Here is a 24274-nt window from a genome sequence, read left to right on the forward strand (position 1 = left end):
TCATTCAAGAACACTGGAGGCTGCCTGCTGTGTGCTTGGCCCGAGGCTGGGGCAGAGATGGCGAGGTGCATACGACTGAAGCCAGCCACCACGGACCGCCGGACACAGCCACGCCCGCCTGGAACAGAAACGTGTTCCGAGGTGCTGCGAGGTCCTGAGGACAAAGCAGGAAAGGCTTCCAGAGGAGCTGGTATCTGTGCTAATATTGAAGCTGAGCTGGAGTCTTCTAGCTAGGTACCAGGGAACGGTAAGAGAGGAGGATTTTTTTTTTTTTTTAACCTCAGTGTGAATCACACAGGGTGAGGAGGGGACAAAGAATTGAAACCTTTGGACATGGGGTCTCTGCATCACGACTAGTACACTTGTTCAGTGAGCACCTGGATGAATAAATGCCGCCTGTGGCAGTGAACCCAGGCCCATGGGGGCGGCATGGAGGTGAGCTGGCAAATGGCACATGTTTGTCTTTGTCTACAACACAATGCCCTGTGGTCCCCAGACAGGGCTACATTTTCACCCTTTTGGAAAAACTGGAACCAGCTTATTTCAAAAGACATGTAACATATGAGAATCTCCTACACATCACCCTTGATGTAAAAGCATGAGATGACTTTCATCCTTTTTATGACTTTCCTTTGTTTTCACCTAGCTCTGAGTATATTTGGTTCCTTTAATGGCCACTTATTCTAGTAATAACACATTTTTGTTCTTGGGTTTCTGTATCAATTACATTTCAAGCTGCTTTCCTCCGTAACATCGTCTTCCCACTAAAATGGTTTTGGCCTCAATGTCTAATTATCTCTAGCTTTCTACTTCTGTCACGACACATTCTGCAGGCATTTAATTTTCCCCCACAAAGCACATAAAATAAGTTGGTCCAATGAATCTCCAGCCTGCATTCTTTGCACACATATTAAGCGCACACAATTAAACCTCTATAAATCAGCATTCCAGTTACCAAGTCATTACGGAACTGCACAAGTTCCAAGCAGGAAGAGCTCCAGCCCCCAACAGGGACTAAACCTAAATTCTGTTCTCAAAAGCTATTAAGCCAAAGCTCTTATGAAAAAGATAAAAGCTTTAGAAGTACTTCTGAAAGATTTTTCCACGTGCTAATTATGTCAAAGGTTGCACATTTTATACCCTCAGATACAAGGCACCCAAAGAAAAGAAAAGAACAACTCCCCAAGCCAATCAATTATTTGGGGGTGTCACACTGCTCTCCAACTTACAGAACCCTCTGTGGGGATATGGCCTTTCCATTTCCATGGCACCCTTCCAGGAAGAACAGTTGTCTTAGGGGCACAAACAGGACTTGACTCCAAACAGGAGGTTCTTACCATGTGCATGAAGGGACCTCACAGTCACAGAGTTCAAAGCACTACCCTTAGCCCCAAGCGTAGCATAAGAGTCTTAGAAATGAAGTGCCTGCCAAGGGACAGGGGATGCAGTCAGCAGGTACCTCCAGCCATCACCTCCTCCAGCTCCTGCAGAGAGCCGCCTTACCTGCAGCCCCACCCTGCCCCAGGAGCACATATCTGGGGACATATCTGAGGCGGGGTCCATGGGGCTGGCCATTTGGGCTCGATGTTCCCTCTACAGCTCCCCCTGGTGGCTGAGGTCTAGCTGGGCCTATGACACAGGGCGTGGACAAGTCCTAGGTGTCCAGCTAAATGGAGGAAGGTGCCTAGAGAACAGGGTGGGGGCGAGGGGAGCAGGGCCCAGCCCTGCCTCTGCCACTTTGTGGGTTGAGACCTTAGGACTTGGAGCTTCAGATCCTCATCTGCAAACAGAGGGTGGAGAGCTTTATCCTGCTGCTTCAGAAACCAGTTGTGGTGCTCACAAGGGATAATGTGCACTGAAACTCCAAGATGGTTCGGGAATGCAGCTGTTGTGCTAAAGGACCTTTTAATGGTAGTAGAAAGAAGTAGTTCACAGGTGTGAAAAATAAGGCCCTGAAGATTCTCCCAGGACTTCTGCATCCATAATCTGGGGGACATGAAGAAGCTGAGCCTTCCTGCTTTCCCTGCTCCTTTTAATAAGCAGAGGTAGTAGCTGGTCTAATCTGGGAGCTCAGAGAACTTTCTGGAAGAGCCAGAAGGCTAAGAAAGAACCAGCTAGGAGAAGAAAGGCTGAAAGACTTCCTGGCAGAGGGCAACATGAGGAAAGGGCTGGGGTGTGGGGTGAGGACTTCAAACAATTGAGTGTTGCTAGAGCATAAACTGTCAGGGATGGGGGGACGGAGGGGAATGAGGGCAGATGGGCAGGCAGTGCAGGGTTTTGCTGAGGAGCTGAGCTTGTTCTAAACCCATCAGAGGACGTGACCATGAGCAGATGGTGACGGGCAGATCTGCATCTCACACAGAACTGGGCGGCAAGACTGGAGCAGTAAGGGGGAGAGAGGAGGAGCCAGGCTCCAGGCCCACTTGTTTAGAAGTGAAGTTGGGACGCAATGTGGAGAGTGAGGGGGAGGTCATCTAGCCCGCCTGGCAAGGAAGACAGGGCATCCAGGGACAGAGTGGGCTTCTTTTGTTGGGGTTGGGGGTGGGGAGAATGGCAAGTTCACTTTGGGACAGGGTAATGTCCAGGTGTCTTTGACCTTTTTTTCCTGTATGCTGTATGGTGGGGTGACAGTTCATTATTTTTCCATGTGAGTATCCTGTTATTACAGTACCATTTGTTGAATTTTTTGTTCGTTTGTTTTTGTTTGTTTGTTTTTGGGAAGTGCATGGACTGGGAATCAAACCTGGGTCTCCCACTTGTCCTTTGAACTTTTGAGTCTACAGATTGAGGCAGCAGTTGAATATATGATTCTGACTCTCAGGGGAGAGGTCTGGCCCAAGAGATAGCCAATCAATGGCAGTTAAAATAATAAGAAGGGACGAGATTTCTCCTCGATGAAAGGGCAGAGGGATTGGATCCATGATCCAATGACAAAAATCCCATGGGGCATCAACTTGTGAGGCTCCATCTGAGGAAGAAGGGCTCAAAAATTCAAAAGGACAGTGAGGGGGTGGACGAGAGCCCTTGATGTTACAGGTTTCCTGCTTACGGGATTTCAGAAAGCACCATCAGCCTGCGGTGCCAAATGCCACAGCGAGGTCTGGTGAGACCACACCTTCCTGACCAAAATGGGGGAAAGAAGTATAATAAATAAGGCATCAGTGGCCAAGAGAGATCGAATGGAGTCAAGAGGCTATTCTGGAGGCTACTCTTATGCAAGCTTCAGTTAGAAAGTGCTAATTGCTATGGTTTGCTAAACCCAAACCAACATCACTCCTGTTTAACTCTTAAGAACACCTAGGGCTTGAACTGTGACTCTGTAAAGATTTCAGGCACTAGGTTTGCCTTCCTGGAACATAATTCCCAGAGGGTTCCTAGGTCAGATAAATCCTGAAACCCAGAGGGACAATCCTCTCCAAGATTATCAGTTATTTACATTCCCCTAGCCATTACTGCAGACACCCCTTCTCAACGTGAAAGTCAGAAAAGACATTGCCCAAAGATCCCTATAAACTGGAAAAAGGAATAAAGGAGGAGGAGGAGGCATAACAGAGAAAATGGGATTTAACAAATGAGTATGGCTGCTGAATCACTATATTAATATTTCTTCTAGCCTCCAGTGTTTCGGAGCAGTTAGAAGGAAAAGTCTGAGATGATGGAATGGTAGCCCATGAGAAACTCTGGGATCTGTTCTGTAATTAGTTGTTGAAGTGTGCTCTGAAAGTTATTGCTCTTTTCTTTCTTTGCTTTGTATATATGTTATATATTACAACAAAATAAAAAATTTTTTTTAAAAGACTGTATCTCCTCCAAGGCCACGGGGGAGTTGGGAAGCTGGCTGTTAACGTGGACACGTGTGTGCTGGTGTGAGTTGAAGAGGTCCCTACCTGACGGCCTCCCCTTCCTCACGAGGTGGGTGGTGGGGTCTTCTGGGAGTGTGGATGGGCAGAGGCCTTAAGGGCAGCTGTGAAGGTTGAAGGAAGGTAATGGCAGGGGGAGGTGCCAAGGAAGAAGAGAAAGGACTGCTGAGGGATGCTGAGGACTGCTTGGGGTTAGGTCCGGAACCGAATGGAATCTGTGTGCTAAACTACGGACTTTGGGCTAGTGGTGCTCAGCAGCCTGGGGGGAGGGAGAAGGCGAGTTGTGATGAGAAGGTTCAAATATCTCAGATTGAGACAGTAACAATCTGCCTGGCCATTCATCACACTGGATGACAGACACAGATAAAGAAGCTCCAAAGTGTACAGCAATGGTTTTTGAAGGACACACTGCTCTCAAGTATCAGGATGACCCCTTTCTCCAAGCAACTGCTCCTTTCTTACTCGGTTTAGACACCCAGTTTTCTAAAATCACAGACTACTAGCGACTTTGCTGTTGGAAATCACATCAGTAAGAAGGAAACATCCCACTCTTCACTGAGGATCTAAGTCACTTTGAAACAGAGAAGCAGCCTCAACTTTCAACCCAGGTGTAGAAGTTCAGTTAAGGGGTTTCCGGATACCCCCTTCCACATATATCTTAACTGTGTAGTTTTCAAGGAACTAGTTCCCTCAGTCTACTTCGCAGTCCAGTCCTGACACTGATCTCTTCATACACAGCCATGCTTTGCTTCGAGCCCATCAAAACACTGCTTTATTTAAATTTGACCTAAACTCTGCCCTTCTCCCTAATCTTATTACTCTTTTCCTTTGTTTGGGGAGAAGCTACCCCTGTTGTGTGATCTCCTGCCTGCAAGAAGTCAATAAATAGCCTTTGTTGGGCTACAGGCTTGTCTCTGTGGTTCCAGGCTGATGGGGTTAGGATATGGGATGAATCTAGGACTGGATTTTATGGGGGTAGTATGGAAGAGAGCTTTGAGCATTGGGGAATATAAAATCTAACCAACAACTAACCAACCAATGGTCATGGATTGAACTGTGTCCTCCAAAAGCTATGTTTAAGTCCTCATCCCTAGTACCTCAAAAAGTGACTTTATTTGGGAATAGGGGTAGTTACAGATGGAATAAGTTAACATGAGGTCATACTGGAGTGGGGGGAGGGGCTTAACCCAGTATGACTGGTGTCCTTATCACACAAGAAGGGCGACACAGGCAGGGCCACAGAGAGGGAGGGCAGCAGAAGCGGAGGCAGAGATTGGAGCCCAAGGACTGTTGGCCACTGCCAGAAGCCAGGAGACAGGCGTGGACAGAGGCAGACTTCAGAGGGTACATGGCCCTTCTGACATCTGAATTTTTGGCCTCTAGAGCCGGGAGACTATATGTCTTTGTTTTTTAAAAATCCCTTTGCCATACTTTGTTACAGCAGCCCTAAGAAACCACGACACCAGTAGAACCCCAAGATCCCAAAACCTAGTTTTCCTGACATCCTCAGACTTGAGACCGAGGCTCCACCTGCATTTATGGAAACCTTCCACAGCCTTTACTTGTACATCAACTTTCGGATGGTGAAATATGTGAGTGTGGTCTGTGATCACAAAACAGCATCTCGCACGCACGGATGAGACATCTCACTGCCAGGCTCACGCAGTGCATGGGTGGGGGGTCTGCCACAGCCCTCGGCCCCCACATTCCTCGTTGCGGGGGTTCTGCAGGGACATGCAGGCTTACCTTTCCCACAGGACGTCGAGCATTCTGTGGTCCCCAGCTGCTTCCAGTTGTGATCCCGGCTCCGCCGCGGGGACTGCGGTGCCGATGGCACCAAGCTGTCTGGTCGGCGGGGAGAAAATCTATCCAACTGCCTGACTGGGAAGGTGTGGGCTGATTCCGAGGTGTACATTTCAGGCGCCTCTCTGTGCAGACTTTCCTTCTCCTCTGCGCTTGCTTTCTGAGCCCCATCCTCCTGGCTCCCACCTCCTGTTTCCAGCTGGCTGCTGAAGAGCTCCCCTGGGGGAGGCAAACACAGGCACACACGAAAGCAAGGTCTTGGAAGCACATATTTAAAATAAGCGGCACTGACTTCATAAATCTTCAAAATGTTACTAAAAATCAATAAGATTTGTTAAAAAGAATCAACTAAGATGCATTAAAAAATCAATAAGATTTGTTTCCCAGATCATGCATTCACCCCCCAAAATTCCTCACCCCCAAAAAAAATCAATAAGAAAAAGATGAACATCTCAGGAGGAAGAGGGAAGGGCCATGGAGAACTAAAAACAGCCAAAAGTCATATGGAAATGTTCAATTTCATTCATAATTAAAGAACTACACATGAAAGCAACAACTTTATTTACCTAACAATAAAGGTTAGAAAGTTTAGAAACCCCTAACCAACCCCCCACCTCCTTTTAAAGGTGCAGGAAAATGCATTCACAGACACCCTGGGTGAGTCTCCAAATAGATGCACATTTTTCAGAGGCATTTTGGTGATATCTATCCAAATTTTAAATGCATATATTTTCTGATCTAGCAATTCCGTTTCTAGGAAATTTATCTTATAGATATGCTAATTCCCTTACATAAACCTGTATGTACAAGGATGGCCACTGAAGGGTTATTTGAAATAACAAAATGTTTGAAAGGACTTAAGTGTTCACTTGTGCTACTGATTAAAGTAAGTTATACTAGAATGGAATGAATAGAATATTATGTAAATTTGGAAAAGAATGCAGTAAATCTGTATGTTCTGACATGGAGGTATGTCTCTATGTTATCCAGTGAAAGTGAAAAACATAGGAGAATTCAGTTTATACACACACACAGAAGTGGCAGGACGTTTTCAACATATTTATTTGTGTTTTGCTCTTTTTGTTTCCAAAACCCCCAGACCAGGTTATAACAAGTAGCTAAGCCCTGGGATCTTCCAGCTTTGGGTCTTTGTTTTCCTTTGTAGGAGAGAAAGCAAAAGCTGCTTGAAGTCAACAGTTCTTCCCACCTCTGGTAAAAGCCCGGCTCTTAGTAAGGGGAATGTCCCTGCCCCCCCCAGGGCCCGGCTCCTGATGAGGAGGGGGCGGGCGAGGGAACAGGGGAGAGGTTGGGGTCTCTGCTGTTGGATTTCCTGAGTACCTGCCCAGGCAATATCGGGGAGGAGGCCACCCCCGATGGGATGGGGGCAGCTTCACCCCGCATTCCGGTGCCCAGTACAGCGGGAAGGAGCCGAGCCCTAACCTCACGGTCCCACGAGGCTGCTCCCGTGGGCTCCACCGTGGAACCAACGTGGACAGAACACCAAGGGCTCAGCCCACACCTCAGCCCATCCCAGACCCAGGGATCTTGGCTGATCCCTGGTGTGTGTGTGTGTGTGTGTGTGTGTGTGTGTAACCCCCAACTGATGGAGAGCGAATTTTCTACCAATTTTAAAGAAGGCTGAGTTAAGGTTGACTTAAGCTGACTTATGGAAAAGAATGGTGTGCCATATTCCTTGTAGACAAGGGATCAGATGGGCTCCACTTGTGTCTTTTTATGCACAGAAAAGGGCTGAGCAGAATCCCATGAAACTGTTAAGAAAAAATTCCTCCAGGAAGGTGGAAAAAGTTCCACCTTAAGGGGTGGGAGCTTTTATACCTTATATATCTTTATTTTGCTTGAATAACATTCAAGAATGCATTACTTTAATACAAACTAATGAGGTAAATTCTAGAGTCACTATAGAACAGAGTTAAAACTGTTAAGGCTTTCTTAACCCTTTAATCAGTACTTTCTTACTTAGTTGGTTAATTAAAATACTTCGTGGTCTAAAATATTACATGCAAACTGGACCAATAGAATCAAGATCAGTCAGACTGGTATATATATGTTTGCCCAGAATGTTAATCAGACAAGAACATTTTTAATCTTTTGAATACTTGTATGAGCCAGGCACTGTGATGGGATGGGCACCTGATTTAGTCTGTCCTGCCCCCTACCACCACCCGCCACACCCCAAACCCCAAAAACAAAAATCTGTGAGGTTGGTGCTCTTATCTCTCTTTTGTAGATTGTGCAATAAGTTCAGAGAAGTAACTGCCTTGCCTGAGGTTGCCCAGCAAGAAAGTGGCAGAACTGGATTCAAACTCTGGCCTCCTGACTTGGCTGACAAGGAAAATGAAACTCACTTCAGAACTTCCCTCCCCACCAACTTTTACAGTGGATGGGGCTGCCCCACCCCAGGCAGCCTATCCCAGAATCCCCACGCTACCCTTAGCTGAACATCCATGAGTCTTGTTACCAATTGTCCAAGGTTTTCCAGGAAAACCCTGATATTACATGGTCTCATTGCCCCGTTAAATGAGCAGCAGACCTCAGAAATGCCAATATGTTGCCATCTAACCATGGCTCTGTCTGACTAGGCATTACTCCTGGAAATGGCATAATCATTCTCCATCGGGCTGAGCGTGCTAACCTGAAGTTGGAACAACACACCCTCCCCGCGTGCTCGGCACACACCAGGCTGTCCTCTCTGCGAGCCAGAGGCCTCCTTCCTGTCTGTGACCATCAGATAACTTGGTCATTGGAGCCCCAGTCCATGAAGGCCAGGCCTTGCATCTATCCCCCGGCCTAGAAAGGTGGACCAGCAATCTCCAGGTTGTTACACTCAACAAGCACAGGCTCGGGTCACACTGGCTGGCCTGAGGTCACTGCCCAGGAGTCGAATCCGGGAAAATAATTTCTCCAAGTTTCTCCTTCCTTACTCTTAAAGTGAGGCTACTAATGGTGCTCTCCATCCCCCAGAGTGCTGGTGTGAGAATTCAATAAGCGAATCTGCACAACTGGATGCTCAGCACGGCTCCTGGCAAGGGCTCAGTGCATGTGAACTATTCCCATCATTAATGTTTCTGCAGATCATCTGGTTCTAAAGAAAAAGAGTCTCTTTTTGGCTGGTGGGCTCCCTGACCCCCTGATAGGGAAATATCTGCAGAGCCAGAGCACCGTCTGTATCCCGCACTAGCCAAGTATAACCTGCTTGCACTGTCTAAAAGCAGAGCCCACCGTGGAGACCCAAGGTGGGTCCTTGGGTGTGAACTCACTGTACTTTCCTTATTGGTCAAAGCATTATTAATGGAAGCAAATGGGGACCAAGAGAAAAGGCAGAATAGACAGAATAATGTCCCCCACCCCCAAAAACCTCTACATCATAGTCTCCAAAGCCTGTGAATATATCACCTTACATGGCAGAAGGGACCTTGCAGGTATGATGAAGTTAAGCATCTTGAGATGGGAGATTATCTGGGTGGGCACAATGTCATCACAAGGGTCCTTATAAGAGGGAGTCCCTAGGATGAGTGTCAGAGAAGGAGATGTGAAGACAGAAGAAGAGTATCTGAGTTAGAGATACAAAGTCTCTCGGTTATGAGCCAAGGAACGCGGGCAGCTTCCAGAGGCTGGAAAACGCAAGGACCATGGATTGTCCCCTCAAGCCTCCAGAGGGACCGTGGCCCTGCTGACATGTTGCCAGTGGCCCAATGAAATCCATTTCCGACTCTTGACCTCCAGAAGAGCACGATAATACATTTGCATTGTTTTAAGCCACCAAGTTTGAGATAATTTGTTACAGCATCAATAGGAAATGGATACAAGGCATTTCAAAATGTTGCTCTGGAGTGACAGACCCAGGATTTACACTTTATTTTCATATCAGATGAATAAAACACTCTTATCAGTGAAGGGTCAGACAAATGGTAAGCATCCCCTGATAGAGGCCCATCGGCTTTAAAATGTTTCCATGGGTTTTCTCTGAGTTGACTGGGAGACAGAGAGCAGGTGTACAAGAAGAAGGGGGGGGGGGGCTCTGAAGGGAAAGGAGCCACAATGCTTGGCAGCAAAGCAAGGGATTTTACCTGCTCTCCTGTGAGGTGGCACCTGTGGGCTGATGGCGTTGGTCCCCATGATAACATATTCATAGTGGACTCCGGGGTTAGGCTGCTGGTGTATCATCTGAGAACACACAGGCCAGTGTTAATGTACCTGCACCTCCTTGTTCCTTTGGCACCAAGAGTATAAGTGACATGACCTATAAATGAGTGGGTTGATTCATATCTAGTAATATTAGTGAAACTGGGACAGATGAAATGAAACTTATTTCCAGTGCCTGTCTGTAATTTGCTTTCGTAGAATCAAGTACTTAATCTCTGAGAGATTCAGAAGAAAACTAGGCTAAAGGTCAAGATTTTATAAATTCAAAATAGGAAGACAGAGGAGTGGCAAAGCCTCTTGTTGGCTTCCCACCCATCCTACATCAGGGCTTAGATTTTGCTCAGTGCTCTCAAAATATTCAAAATGGATAAACATGTTTACCCCAAAGGAAAACCAGCTTGAACACTAGGTGGCGAGACAGATTCATATAAAGAAAGACCAGTGCTGGCCCAGGGATCCTTTAAGGTTTTTTCAAAGTCCTGTACCCGGCTGCTCAGGCTGGCTCAGGAAAGGTTTACCCCAGTCCTCTTCCTCACTAGCTTTCTGGTTCCGTCCCCACCTCATCCATGGAAAGCTCCCGAACCACAGGGTCAGAAAAACATGTGTAAGGGCAACTAAGTCTCCCTGAGTTATATTCTCTCAGGGACCAGTGATTTAAAAAAATAGAAAGGGCAGCAAACAGGAAGCTGCATAGGGGTGTGTGAGTCCAGCAAATGAACATTGTCTGGGAAAAACAAAAACAAAAACAAAAAAGCTTGGCCCAGCACAATAAATCCCTCCTTATTGTCTTTGGAACACAGATTTCCCTGTGCCTGCGACTTTCCTGGTGGGAGGTAGGGTGGTGGGCTAAATGGAGCAGGAGGATGTGAATCTGGGTGTAACAAGAGTTGGGCAAGGAGATGTTGTCACGGTTTGGTATTTCTGTCTCTGCTGTTTTATAAAGTGGCTCTTCTGTTGACCAGCTGTGCAACTGGAGTGAGTTCCTTCATCCCATGGTTTTTTAATTTCTTCATCTTGAGAAGGAGGAAGTTAGAATCACAGCTGATCTCGTAGGTGTACTCTAGCTATAAGCAAACCATTGGCTTTGAGGAAGCACAGTGAGGACAGAGCCCCTGAGTCTGCAATGGTGGGACCACAGGGCCCTGCTGTCTGCCCCAGTCCCCTCACTCATCTTTTCAAATAATCAACCCCCTCTTCCCTCTCCTGTGACTCTCCTGTGTGAGCACTCTGCCATGCAAACTTTGCCCTGTTTTTGAAATTCTTGCCAGCCTTCACATCCCAGACCACCCACAGTGGGCCGTTAGTAAACTGAGCTTTTAATCTCTGATGCCATTAGAAATTTATTCAGAGTCAACCCACTAGACGGTCTAAAAAAGGATCCAAAATTAACAATAAGGCTTGCTTTATAATTTCTAGTTCACAAGCCACTAGGCCCAAGAGGAATGAACACCTAACTGTGTAGTTAGAGAAACAACATAAATGGAATTAATACTATTTATAAAACTTTGACATAGCAAATACCATCTAGAGTTAGCATGGCTGTGGGGACAATTTTACTGTACAGCTCATTCTTTTTATCAAAAAGTTATTTTGAGCTTTTATTTCTTGTCACTTTTTATTTCCTGATCTTTTAAAAAGGTTGGATTCTAGTGGTCTCTTTTAAAAATAAGGTCCATCTTAAACTCTTTAGCAACTCAATACTTTAGTTTCTTATAAAAGAAATCCAAGTTCTGTCTTCTGTAAAGACAGAAAGCTCAAGAGTGTGGCTCCAAGCTTTATTCTTTCATCTGGAGCACTCTGGAGTTCTTGTTTCTTCATTTGCTTTAATGGAGTTTGAAGAAGCCTGGGAACTGCAAGTGGCCTTGTCTTGCTTTGGGCATTTGCTTTCTTTTGCCATAAAAAGAAAACATGCCAAATTAACATTAGGAGGAAAGTACCTGGAGGAGATCCAATCCTCATGAAATAAAGGATATGTTTTGCCTCTGATTTGGTTCAACAAGTAAAATTGGTTTTACTGGGTCAATAAACTCTGAGAGTAATAAGCATCTGGTAGAGTTTAAAGTTTCTGTGAGTTAGGCACATTCAAAGGCACATGGCCAAGATGGATGCCAAGATTTAAGAGGCACCTCAAACAGGCTCTACTCATGATTTTATTGAGCATGGGCAATGATTTCTGGCTTATTTGTTCTAAGTGTGGTCTTTAGAAGCAACAAGATTCAAAATCCAGAGAACAGTCCAGAAACACCCAAACTCACGTAGACGTCCAGGATCTCATTGGTGGGACCTTCGGCCAAAAAGGATTCTCCTGCAGTGCTCGAAATCTCATTTGGACGCTTGTAGGTAAACATCGTCCCTCCGCCCTCGTATTTTCCAGGCCGATCAATTGCCCAGTTGCCATTGATGATGGAGCGACCAGAACGACTTCGCAAAGCTGTTGAGAAAAATGAGACAGTTCCTTGAGTAAGCCCAGAGTGTGCACAGGGGGCCTTCAGTGTGCACAAAAAAGTGAACCAACTCCTTCCATGGCTGGCTTACTCATTCATCAAGCTTTCCATTAGGATCTACCATGTGCCAGGCACAGTCCCAGTCCTGGGCATGGCTGGGCACCTTGATCACATCCCCTCGTGCTCCATCACTTCTTCAACCCTTTTTACCCCCTGCACTATTTGACCTTAGTAAAGAGATGAAGGATTGGAAAGAAGGATGCAGAAAACAGGGAGGGAAATGAGAAAGTTAGATAAAAGGAGGGGGAAGGGAAGCTAATTTAGAGTGTGTACTGTGATCTAGGTGAGAGGTTGCACATTGGCAGCCCATGGGCTGATTTTGGCTTCGAGATGGGATTAAATTTGGCCGTCACAGTGTTTTCTTAAAAATAATTGAGCCCAAATTTAAGAATTGGGAGATTTCACATAAAAATTTAGTGTTCTAGCTTCTCTTGTAAAACAGGAGGACATGTTAACATTGGCTCCCTATTCTCACTGCAGCAATTAGCTGGAGCTGAGGATGACTGTTCCACTTAGATGCATGCTTTGGTTTGCCCCAATCTCGACCACTCCCTATTATTCCCCAACACTGACGCTAAATCTGTTACCATTTATTACAATGCTGCATTGTTATTTCTCTTTTATAATATTTTTTATAATTCCCTCTATTTGTATCTCTGCTAAAAGTTGCAAAGCTCAAGACAGACCAATAGGGCTGCGTTCTTTTCTTCTACCTGGCCAGCTTCACTCATTTATATCACCTGACTTTTGTGAGCATTTAAGCCTGTGTAAGATGTTTCCACATACACTGCAAAATTAATCCTCTTGAGAGCACTGCCAAGCAGATGCTGTTATTCCCATTTTTCAGAGGGTGGCTAAAAAACACGAGGTAAGTTGTTCCAGTTCATGAAGACAGTTAAGTGATAGAACTCTGAGTTGGAGGCCTCACTCCAGAGGGAGATAAGGAAGAAGAGGCACAAGGAACAGGTGTTAGGCTTAATGGCAGAAGAAAGAGCCAGACTTTCTCCCTTTAGACACCTGGCTCCTTGAAACCCAGAAGCCCATGGTGGAGCCAGTTCAGAAGATATCCTGTTTGAAATGCCACATAGCCTAGTGGCCCTGTGATGGCTGCAGGCTTTGGGAGAATGTGGAGGCAATGTTAACATGTCCTCCTGTTTTACACGAGAGGCTAGAACTCTAAGTTCTGTAAGGGATTTACAGAATTCCTAACTTTATTATTTTGTTACAATTTATTATGGAAAAATTTATACAAGAACAAAAATAATGAGAATAGTATAATGAACCTCCATGTACTCAGCTTCAACAATTATCAACTCATGGCTTATCTTGTGTCACTTGTGTCACTTGTGTAACTTGTATCACAAATCCCAGACTCCATTCATCCTTATGTTTTTCAGTATTTGTCTCTAAAATATAAGGGCTCTTTTCTTTCTTAAATCCATTTTCAGTAGTGTTTTGGCAATGGGCCCTACCAGAGACTAGAGGCAGAAGCTGCAACAAGGGGTGGAAAAGCTGCGCCATCTTCGTGGCCTTCCCCCCCGCCCCACCCCCCACTGTCCTACCTGGTTGGCTGGTTGTCATGATTACTGGTAGACCACAGGTGTGGTTCCTTGACTATCAAGTTATAAAATCAATTCAGCTTTCTGGGTGATGAAGAAGGGTCAAGGGTGGGAGGTTGGTGAAGAACAGTTCTAGTCACTCAGAAGCTGGGTTTTTCTCTATCAAAAGCCATACTTCCATATAAGTGTCTCCACTTCCTCACTCCCCATTCATACCTCCACCATTTCTCATCTGGCTCCTACCTCCATCATTCCACTTAAGCAATTCCCATTAATGCCCCAAGACCTCCAGGTTGTTGAATCCAAAGGGTATTTTGGGGACCTTCTCTTACTAGATGCCTCAACAGCCTTTGGCACTGCTGATAACTCCATCCTATTTGAAAACTCTTCCACTGGCTTCTGGGGCATCATGTTTGACTTGCTTTCCTCCCACTGAGTCTCAGGCTCCCCCTCTTTTCTTTCCTGCCTCATCTGTCTCTACTCAGCCTTTAAATATCAGAGTTCTTTAAGGACTAAGCATAGACTTGCATTAGATGCTATCCCCCTTTCTTGGGCACCTTACAGAAAATCAAATACAAATATTCATAAGCAAATGAAAAGAAGCTTAACTTCACAATTTCTTCATAATTAGAGAAATGCAAGTCAAAACCACAATGAGATATTATTGACCCAGCAGATAGGCAACTGTTTTTTCAAAAACGTGCTATTGCCCAATATCTTTTTTTGTTTGTTTTTTGCAGGGGAAGGGGTGATGCATGGTCCTGGAATTGAACCTGAACCGATGACTGCCTAGTACTGATAAGAGTGTAAGTAAATAAGCACCCATAAACATTGCTGATGGGAATGTATATTGATTCAACTATACTGGAGGGCAATTTGGTTACCTGTTAAAACTTTAAGTGCCTGCATACTTTAACTCAAGAATTCTACTTCTAGGAAATGACTTGAGAGACATATATCTATTAGTGTCCAAAGGTGTCTGTAAGGCTATTCCCTGCAGATTTTCTTTTTAACAGAGAAAAACTAAAAACAATTTAAACATCCATTTGTAGAGGACTGCTTAAGTAAATGATCACACCCACACAAAGGAATGCCATGTGGCCCTAAAAAGAATGAGCTAGTTCTGTGATTCTATGTGTGTGAGGAGATGGAAAGATCTCATGATATATATATATCAAATATATATATATATCATGATATATATATGATTTATATATATTTAACCATTTATTTTTAAGTATATATTTATATATAATATATTACTTATATATATTTAAATATATATTTAATTATTTATTTATTTTTATTTATTTATTTATTTTAACATGGGCAGACACCAGGAACTGAACCTGGTTCTCCAGCATGGCAGGCAAGAACTCTGCCTGCTGAGCCACTGTGGCCCACCCTCCATGACATATTTCTAAATGAAACAAAGGCACAGGACAGTGTGACTGAGGGATGACCCCATTTGTGTATACTTTTTGATATAAGTATGTATACATGTATTCAGGCACAGATAACTTTTTAGAGAAGGACCATCGTAAAATTGCTATCATTTGGGGCAGAGCCTGGGGGTTAGGTTGGGTTGGGAGATGCGAGGGGAAACATTTATTTTCCATTTTCTATCCTTTACCACCATCAAACCTATTTTTAATCATATGCATTTATTACTTTCTTTAAAGCCTTTAGATTTAACTTAATGTAAAGGAAATGGATACAAGCAGAAACACTCCTGAGGGATATATGTTTTCTCTTTTTTGTAGCTTATCCTTAAAATCCCATTCAGAACATCAAAAACTCAGAATTGTGGTGAATTCTAGTTAAGGATTTATTGCACTCAATGTCCAGATTGTAGAAGAGGTTATTATCTGGAAACCAAAGTTCATTAAAGAACCATTTAAGCTATTGTATAGGAGGGAACCGCAAGGGCCTCCCCAGGAAATAAAAAGTTGAGAGCCCTGAAAGGTTTACCGTCTACTGCTATTACCCATGTATCCCCTCTGAAGGTTTAAATGATTCTTTAACCATGCCAAGCAAAGAATAAGAAAGCCTTATCAGATTTTTAGCAAACACGGTCCTGATTCTATAAGCCCAGGGGTTAGCTCCTGAAACAGCTCCACAACTGGCCACCATCTGGCCTTGAATATCAAAAACAGCTGCACCTGCAATTTATGTGCCTGTAAGCAGTTCCAGGGCTATTAGTGACGTCCAGAAGCCCCTTGCAAAAAGGTGCAGGTGGCTTGTGGCTTTTACTAAGAGGATGTGTTCACTGAAGGTCAAGCTTTGGCAAAGCCTGTTTGAAAAGGCAATCTCACAGCTACGTTGATGTGAAGAAATCTTGACTCTCCTTTGACAGCTGGGTTTTATTCCAGTTTGAGTTGTCAATGCTGGATATTTATTGTTTGCTTAAATTGTCCATTATCAACAATGTCCTTCCATATGATCTGTATAGCAAACAGTTTGCATATCAAGTCCTGCTTCTTAAGAACTTTTATGCCAGAATCTTGATGCCCAAATTGATGACCCAACCCTTTCCTCCCGTAATCAAATAAAGAAGGTGGGTTCCTTACAGCAAATAGATCTCTGTGATCTAGATTCCTATTTCTTCCTTCAAAATGTGAGGGTTAAGTTCCTCCTAGCAATCAAATGACACACTTCTTCAAGTTTCAGCAGCTCTTGGAAGCTACTGGAGAAGGACTGCATCAGACCCAAGGGCTATGAGTTGACATCACTGCTTCCTGCTGCCCCAGGCCAGCTGGAGGCCTGTAGCCTGGAGTATTTGCTTCTTTTAGTCCATTTTATGAGTCTCCATGGAACCCTGCAGGTGGGCGTGGACCCAAGTGGGTCTGAGATACCCTAAAAATGGCATCCACTATATACCTGTCACTGTATGTTTCATACTACCACCTTAAAGGGATCTGCGAATTACATATTTATTTTCACTGACCTCCAAGTAATATTTAGTGCTGCCTACTACTATAGACATAGGTAACAAGCCACAGTGGTATTAGCAGTCCTGTGTCTTTGTCACCAATAGAAATTACACATATATTCACATGGCAGTACAGATACTTTGAAATATTGCTTAAAAATTCACTGCTATTCTGCTATTATAAAGATTATTAGACTCTCCATTAGATGTCCTATTCTAATATGTTAAGGAAACATGTTATGATATTACAAATTTTTTTAATATTTTGATAATTGTATTTCAATATAATTTGTAACCTTCTTATTTTATGGCTTAAAACCATTATTCTGAGGAGGCATGCATCAACTGCCAAAGGGGCTCGTGACACAGAAATGTGAGGAAAACTTGGTCTTCACAACACAAATGAAATCACATAATATGGATGCTGACCCTCTAAGACAAGCAATATAAATATTATCTTTGTTACATGTAGGAAGAAACGGACTCAGAGACATTAAGTTGCTTGCTCAAGGTTGCAGACTAGGCAGAGCTCATGACTCAGACTTCAACACTCTGAGTCCATATTCTTCCTACTACATCAGTGGTTCTTAAAGTGCAGCCCTTGGCCCAGCAGCATCAGCCTCACCTAGAGACTGGGGAGACATGTGGCTTTTTGGGCCCTACGCCAAGCTGGCTGGATCAGAAACTCTGGGTCTGGGCTTAGTGTCTGGTTTACCACGCTCTCTGGATGACTGGGATGCACATTAGTTTGGGAACCACTGCAGCATACCTTTTCAATCTTTATTTTTGAGTCCTGATCAAAGGAGAGGGCTTGCTTGAGATTTTCTAGGAATGAGTTCCCTGCCCATATTTGGGGTTTGCCTGAGCAGTAAGGCAGATACTGAATGGAGGGAGGCAAAGGCCAGTCCTGGGGACCGGAGACTTTTGTTACCTCTGCGACTGAAGCCTCTTCCCACATTTCTCTCCCTCTATGAGAGTATTTAGGACTCACAGCCTCGATTTTCCCAGCCATCCCCATGGATTCCAAGTCATCAGCAATCAATTCTAGAGGACACCTATAGCCACGTGACTTAAGCAGAAAGCGTAAGTCATTAATAGTTTGGATTGTGACTTATCTTTGGAAAATCTAATTCAACTCAACCAAAATTTATTAACCACTTACCACTGCAAGACATGAGGGAGGCCCACATACTGTACTGTTAAATTCCAGGAGGCGCAATTTTTTCCCCATTTTCCTATTACTGAAATTGGATGTGAATTACAAAAGAAATATTTGTAGTTACTAGGTAGATGATTACCTTTTGATGTAGTTGTCATTTCCTGAGCACATGTGAAACTGGCTATGTGAAGAACATATATATTTCCTGAGTAAGTCACTGAAGTTAATTGCATTGGCAGACCAACTTGTAGCTGCATTGAAAATTTTTTTAAAAAGTAAGACAGAGTTTATATAATAGCAAAGTACTGAAATTATAAGTGTAGAGCTGATGATTTTTTACATTTGTCTTATACGTGTGTACCTACTGTTCAGATAAAGGCATGAAGCATTTCCAGCTCCCTAGAAGGCTACTTCTTTCATTACTCCCTCTCCCACAAGTCCCAAAGCATATCAGCCGTCTGCCTTTCTAGTCTTACAGATTAGTTTTGCCTGTTTTTGTACTTCATATAAATGTAATCCTACAGTATACACTCTTGTGCCTGACATCTTTTATTTAACTCTGACATCTTTTATTTAACTTTATATCCCTGAGATTCATCTACATTGTTGTATATGTATATATGTATGTATACACACACACACACGTCAGGATTATAGATATAAATAATTCTTTTTCACAGCTATTTAGTATTATATGAGCATGCCACAGTTTGTTTGTTTTTCCTATTTTTGATAGACTTTTGGGTTGTTTCCAAGTTTTTGGCTCTTATGGAAAAGCTGCTATTATCATTCCTGTAGCATACCTCAGAGATATTGCAGGTTTGGTTCCAGATGACTGTAATAAAGCAAATATTGCAATTAAGCGAGCCACACAAGTTTTTTGGTTTCCCAGTGCATATAAAATTTGTGTTTACATCATACTGCAGTCTATCAAGTATACAGTAGCATTATATCTAAAAAAAAAAAATGTACATACTTCAGTTAAAATGTGACACAGAGAAATGAAGTGAAAACATACTGTTGGAAAAATGGTGTGGACAGACTTGTTGATGCAATGTTGCCACAAATCTTTAATTTGTAAAGACACAATGTCTGCGAAGTGCAATAAAGCGAAGCACAGTAAAATGAGGTATGCCTGTACATGTCTTGTTGGTAGAGATAATCCCTTATTTCTGATGGGAATATATCCCAAAGTGGAATTGTCACGTCACAGGGTATATGGGTGTTTAGCTGTAGTTAGTACTGCTATATACTTTTTCAAAGTGGCTATTCCCTGTAGTTGATGCTATTGGGAGCCAGGATTCTCACTGTGCAAAGGGAACATACTAACATGAATGGGGAAGGGCAAGACAAAATCCTGCGTGATAGATTTGAATCTGAGATGGTATGACCCATGATTTAAAATTTATGTATATGTTAAGTATATATGGATGCTGCAGTATACACACACACATATATATCAGCCGTAAAATTTTTATGTAAAAAACTTATATTCGTACATACACTTCCTAGTTCTGTCTGCAGAGAGGGCTAAGAAGCAAAGACATCCCAGTAGCAATAAGCACGCCAAGCACTCTAACTTTCTGGCATTCCCACTAAAAGACACCTTTCATGGAGAAATGAGGCTTCCAGGGCTGGTACAACCCTAGGACGGCTTAGCACGTCTGAAAGTAAAAGGAAGGGCTCACAAAAACAGTGGGGTTGCGTATATTCAAAAGAATGAAAAACAGGGAGTCACATCCTCAGATACAGATGTCCCTACTAGCACTATTTACAACAGCCAAAAGGTGGAAGCAACCCAAATGTCCACCAATGGATGAATGGATAAACAAACTGTGGTATCCACATACGTACAACGGAATTACTGTCAACTGTAAAAAGAATGACGACCTTTAATGCCTAATTGGTAGAGTTTCTGTTTGGGGTGATGAACGCACACCATTGTGTTACACTACTGAACTGTATATTTGGGTATGGTTACAAGGGGAAAATTTAGGTTGTACATATATGATAACATAATAAAAAAAACACCATAGAACTGTACAGCATAGACAGTGAGCCCTATAGGGAAACTATGGACTACAGTTAACAATATAATTATAATAATGTTGTTTCATCAATTCTAACAAAGGAACCACACTGATGAAAAGTCTTACTGATAGGGAAACTGTGTGTGAAGGGGGGTATCTGGGTACTCTGTACTTCCTGCATGATTTTTCTATAACCTACAACATGTCTAATACAGAAATCAGTTGGTCAAAAAAAAAAAAAAAAGAATGAAGTTCTGATACATGCCACAACATGGATAAACCTTGAAAACATTACGTTAAGTAAAAGAAGCTAAACATAAAATGTCACATATAGTATGATTCCATTTATATGAAGTATCCAAAATAGGTAAATTTAGAGACAGAAAGCAGATTGTGGGTTGCCAGGAGCTGAGAGGAAGGAGGAAATGAGGAATAACTACTTAATAAGAACATGGTTTCTTCTGGGGTGATGAAAATATTTGAGAACTAGAGGTGGTGGTTACACACTGTTGTAAATGTACTAAATGTCACTGAATTATTTACTTTAAAATGTTTAATTTTATGTGACTTTGACCTAAAAAAAAACAAGTAGAAAAAAAAGAACAATGGGACATGTCACAAAGACACAGGAATCGCCTCGTTTCTATTATTAAGTTTATTTCTCTACATTGTAGCGATTTGCTTATGTACCTGCTTCCACTGCTGGAAGATAACTGCCTTAAAGATAAACACGTGTGTGACACATGTATTTTGCTTGTTGAATAGAATTAAATTATGAGCTAAGTTTTCCTGATCTCTCTTATTTTAATCTGGGAGTTCAGATAAGAGATTCTTGGAAACTCTTTCAAGTCCGGCTTACATTTGGATATTCCTGTTTAAGAATTCCAATCTCAAAAATAACCTCTTTCCTGACCAAAATGGTAAACACATGCAGTAATGTATGAAAAACTTATTTAAAAAGGAGAACATTTCTTCTTAGGTAGATCCAGGTCCAGTTTGAGAAAATGTCCAAATTATGGTTTCTGTTAAATAAATACATGCCTACATCACACAGAGTAACTTTTCCATTCAGATTCACTTTGGCATCTTGAGTTTGGATAGAATAGAATCTGTGTGATTTTCTGAAACATGATGTAATGTGTCTGGAGTGAAAATCAGAGTATGAGAGTAAGAAGGCTGGCTTTCTCTTTGGCACTATATAATTGCAGGTTTTGAGGGGAGTGAATAAGAGAAATGCCAAGGCTTCCTTCCTATGCCATTGTTACATTATAACTAAGTATGGCTAATTTAAAAATATTAGCACAATGGATTTATTTTGACTCCAAATTTCTTTTGAAAGCTTACTAATGATACATAGAATTTGCATTGTTTTTAAGCCCCAAATATTGTTGTATGAAATAGATCCTATCTACGCATTCAAGTAAGAAAATAAACGGGGCTGAAAAGTTTTGGGGGGGCCTCAAAGACAAGACACAGTCTGCGACTTTGGGAGCTCACAGTGTACCGGGCCGCCAAACCCATGACGCTAATACAACGTGAATAGAGAGGGGCAGGAAAATGTCCTAGGACGTTGAGGAACCGGAAGGTGGTGTGGCATTTGAGCAGGGGTTTGAAGGGTGGAGAGCAGCTCTACAGACAGTGGGCAGAGGAAAGCCCGTGAACAAGGGATGTGAACAGTCTGGCTGGCTAGAGAAGGGAACTTGGGGTGCTGGGGCGTGCGAGGAGGTGCGTGCGGTGGAGTGAGAGTCCCTGGAGACAAGGTAAGCAGGAGAGACCTCACACAGCAACTGAGGGTTTGATTGCATGGGCACTGCGGAGCCGTGGAAGGTTTCGGATCAGGGCAGGGATACCTGAGATGAGGTTTTAAAGAGATTATACTGGCAGGAGAATGGCAAGATGGTTGATGCATGAAGTGCAGAGATAACTGTGTCCTTCCGTGCCCCTCTCTGCTCACAGAAAGCATCAGCTCTGCATCTGCGGCCACTTAGGGCCCCTTTCAGCTGGACTGTCTGTTCCCCACAGCAGGGAAGGACCCAGTCTACCATTTGGAAGGAATTCTAGGAGCCTAATTGCTCTAACAGGTCTCACTATAGCTCAGTTCATCTAGAGATAAACTCAACATCTTTCTCACCCTAAATAAGCCTGTTTCCCAACTTCTCCACTTTCTTTTTAAAAACTATTTCCCCATTACTCAAAATCAAGTTTTGGCAACATCTTTGACACTGCCCTCTCCCTCTCCCACTTTCTCTGCACTGTTGCTGCTCAGCCCCTCTCCCTTTTCTCTCCTGCCCATCACTGCCTGCATCCAAGTTCCCTTTGCCTCACACCTGGACCATGGCAGAGGCCTGCCCGTAGCTCTCTCTGCATGGCACCCTACATGCAGCTACACCAGTGTGACTAAATACATATAAATACAGACATAATTTACAGTAATGTTACTGTTTTTCCGATCGCCCTCTGCTTTTAAGATCTACCTCTGATGCTGCAATGTCCATCTAGATAATCATTTTCCAACTGCTGTGTAGCCTTGCATAGCATAACCTACCTCGGCTTTACTTATTTCATCCCCTCGTCCTATGGGGACTGGCTTTTAAATTTCTTTTTATGACCCACAGTGTCAGCAAAGAGCTGGTCCTTAGTAAGGACTCACTGGAGATTCACTGACAAAACAACAGAAGCCAAGAAGGTCCATTTTAAAAATAGCAACCCTATCAATAGGAAGAGGATAAGTGTTTTATTAGAACTATAGTTATAGACAAATAATGCATCCTTCTTCTGGAACAAATGGAAAACTGGAGCTGTTTTAAACAGATGTCAGAGGTGGGCCTAGAATTCTACTTTCCCTGCCTCCTTGTCCCCTGGTCAGCTCTACCCCAGGAGCAAACATCCAGGATCATTTGTGGCAACCTCATAGAGTTTTGTGTTAGGTTCCTACACTGGGGAATTCCATGGGGGTGATCAACGCACATCAGAGAATAAGTCTCCTGCATATACAGAGAGCGGGGGAAAGCCGCGAGGCCTGAGCTGCTCGGTTTGGAGGAGGAAGGCCTTGGCAGCCAGGCGCGACGGTCCCGCTGCTCTCACGACCCACTCACTGGTCTTTTGTCACCGCACAAGGACAGTCAGCTAAGATTTAAAGCAACTGAGCACTGGACTCGAAACACACACGTTCAAACACATATACACAACCAAAGCCAAACAGCTCTATAAACCAGGAAAGTGCTTCCTGAACAAAGAGAAAAGCATAAGGAGTCCTACGGTGTGGCACCTAGCATCTATTTTCTGTCGTGTGCTTCAGGGTTGTAAACCTTCCGTGGTTGTGGAGTGTGGGTGTATACACTGGTTTGCAGCTGAAGAAAACACCAATATTTAAAGCCAGGGTTTTACAGGAAATAGACCTATCTTAAATAGAGAACAAAGCTCAGAGCCTAATTCCAAAGTCTTTACCGTGGCACCTGTGGTGAAACTGATGCCACTGAGGTATAAGCAGAAGGGTTGATTCGCAACAACACGGGGAGGTATTTTAAATTTTATTACATTATGAACCAAAAATTTTTTTCGCACACAAAATGGCCCACAGGTTCTAATTTACATGGCTCTAAAATTTTTTCTAAGTGTAAACACACAAGTAGACTTCGTTCCATTCCTGTTCTAGGCAATGCATAAGCCAAAGGTCACTCAGTGCTGGGGAACTTGGGTGATGAAAAAAAAAATCACGAAGATTGGTGATGACAAAGTTTGAAATACAAAGTTGAATCTAATGAAAACACCAAGAAGGAAATTCAAATCAACGTGAGTTATAATCAGCATTGTTGTGAGAGTTCAAGATGGTGGCACCAACTCAATCCTAAGTGGCAGATGGGGAACGGGAGAAGCAGTTAATATAAAAACACACAGGCTGTGCTTAGATGCTGTTTAGTAGAAGGACTTTATTGTAGGGATACAAATGAACTCAAGTTTTGGTGTTTTTGAGTATAAGAACTCTGAGTAGGAAGTGAATGTCACTTTTAATGTCTCTTGAGAGCAAAAGTAAAGACTTAAGTTCTGTTTAATTATGTGGGTGGATGAGCTACGGTTCTTGCCTGTGGTATTCTCCAAGAATGAATCATTTACACCTCTGGATTTATGAGGATTACACATCTAATGCCAGCAGCTGGCCCATTCACTAGTTGAACAGGTAGGACACATTTGCCTTGATGATGATAATTTAAAACTTTATCTTTACATTAAATCAAATGGATACTAATTAGAATGCAAAATCGC

The 24274-nt window shown here is 43.2% G+C and overlaps 1 protein-coding gene across 5 annotated transcripts in view; it reads right to left on the reverse strand.

Moving 5' to 3' along the window:
* Positions 1-24274, reverse strand: part of THSD4 (thrombospondin type 1 domain containing 4) — a 691564-nt gene that overhangs the window by 66249 nt on the left and 601041 nt on the right. For all 5 annotated transcript variants that reach the window (XM_077123893.1, XM_077123894.1, XM_077123895.1 and 2 more), the window contains 3 exons: positions 12083-12258; positions 9752-9848; positions 5607-5882 (listed from right to left, as the gene is read on the reverse strand). In XM_077123893.1, coding sequence (XP_076980008.1) covers positions 5607-5882; positions 9752-9848; positions 12083-12258 — 549 coding nt within the window. The remainder of the gene's footprint in view (positions 1-5606; positions 5883-9751; positions 9849-12082; positions 12259-24274) is intronic.

The sequence above is a fragment of the Tamandua tetradactyla genome, chromosome 12, assembly GCF_023851605.1.
Source record: "Tamandua tetradactyla isolate mTamTet1 chromosome 12, mTamTet1.pri, whole genome shotgun sequence".
NCBI lineage: Eukaryota > Metazoa > Chordata > Mammalia > Pilosa > Myrmecophagidae > Tamandua > Tamandua tetradactyla.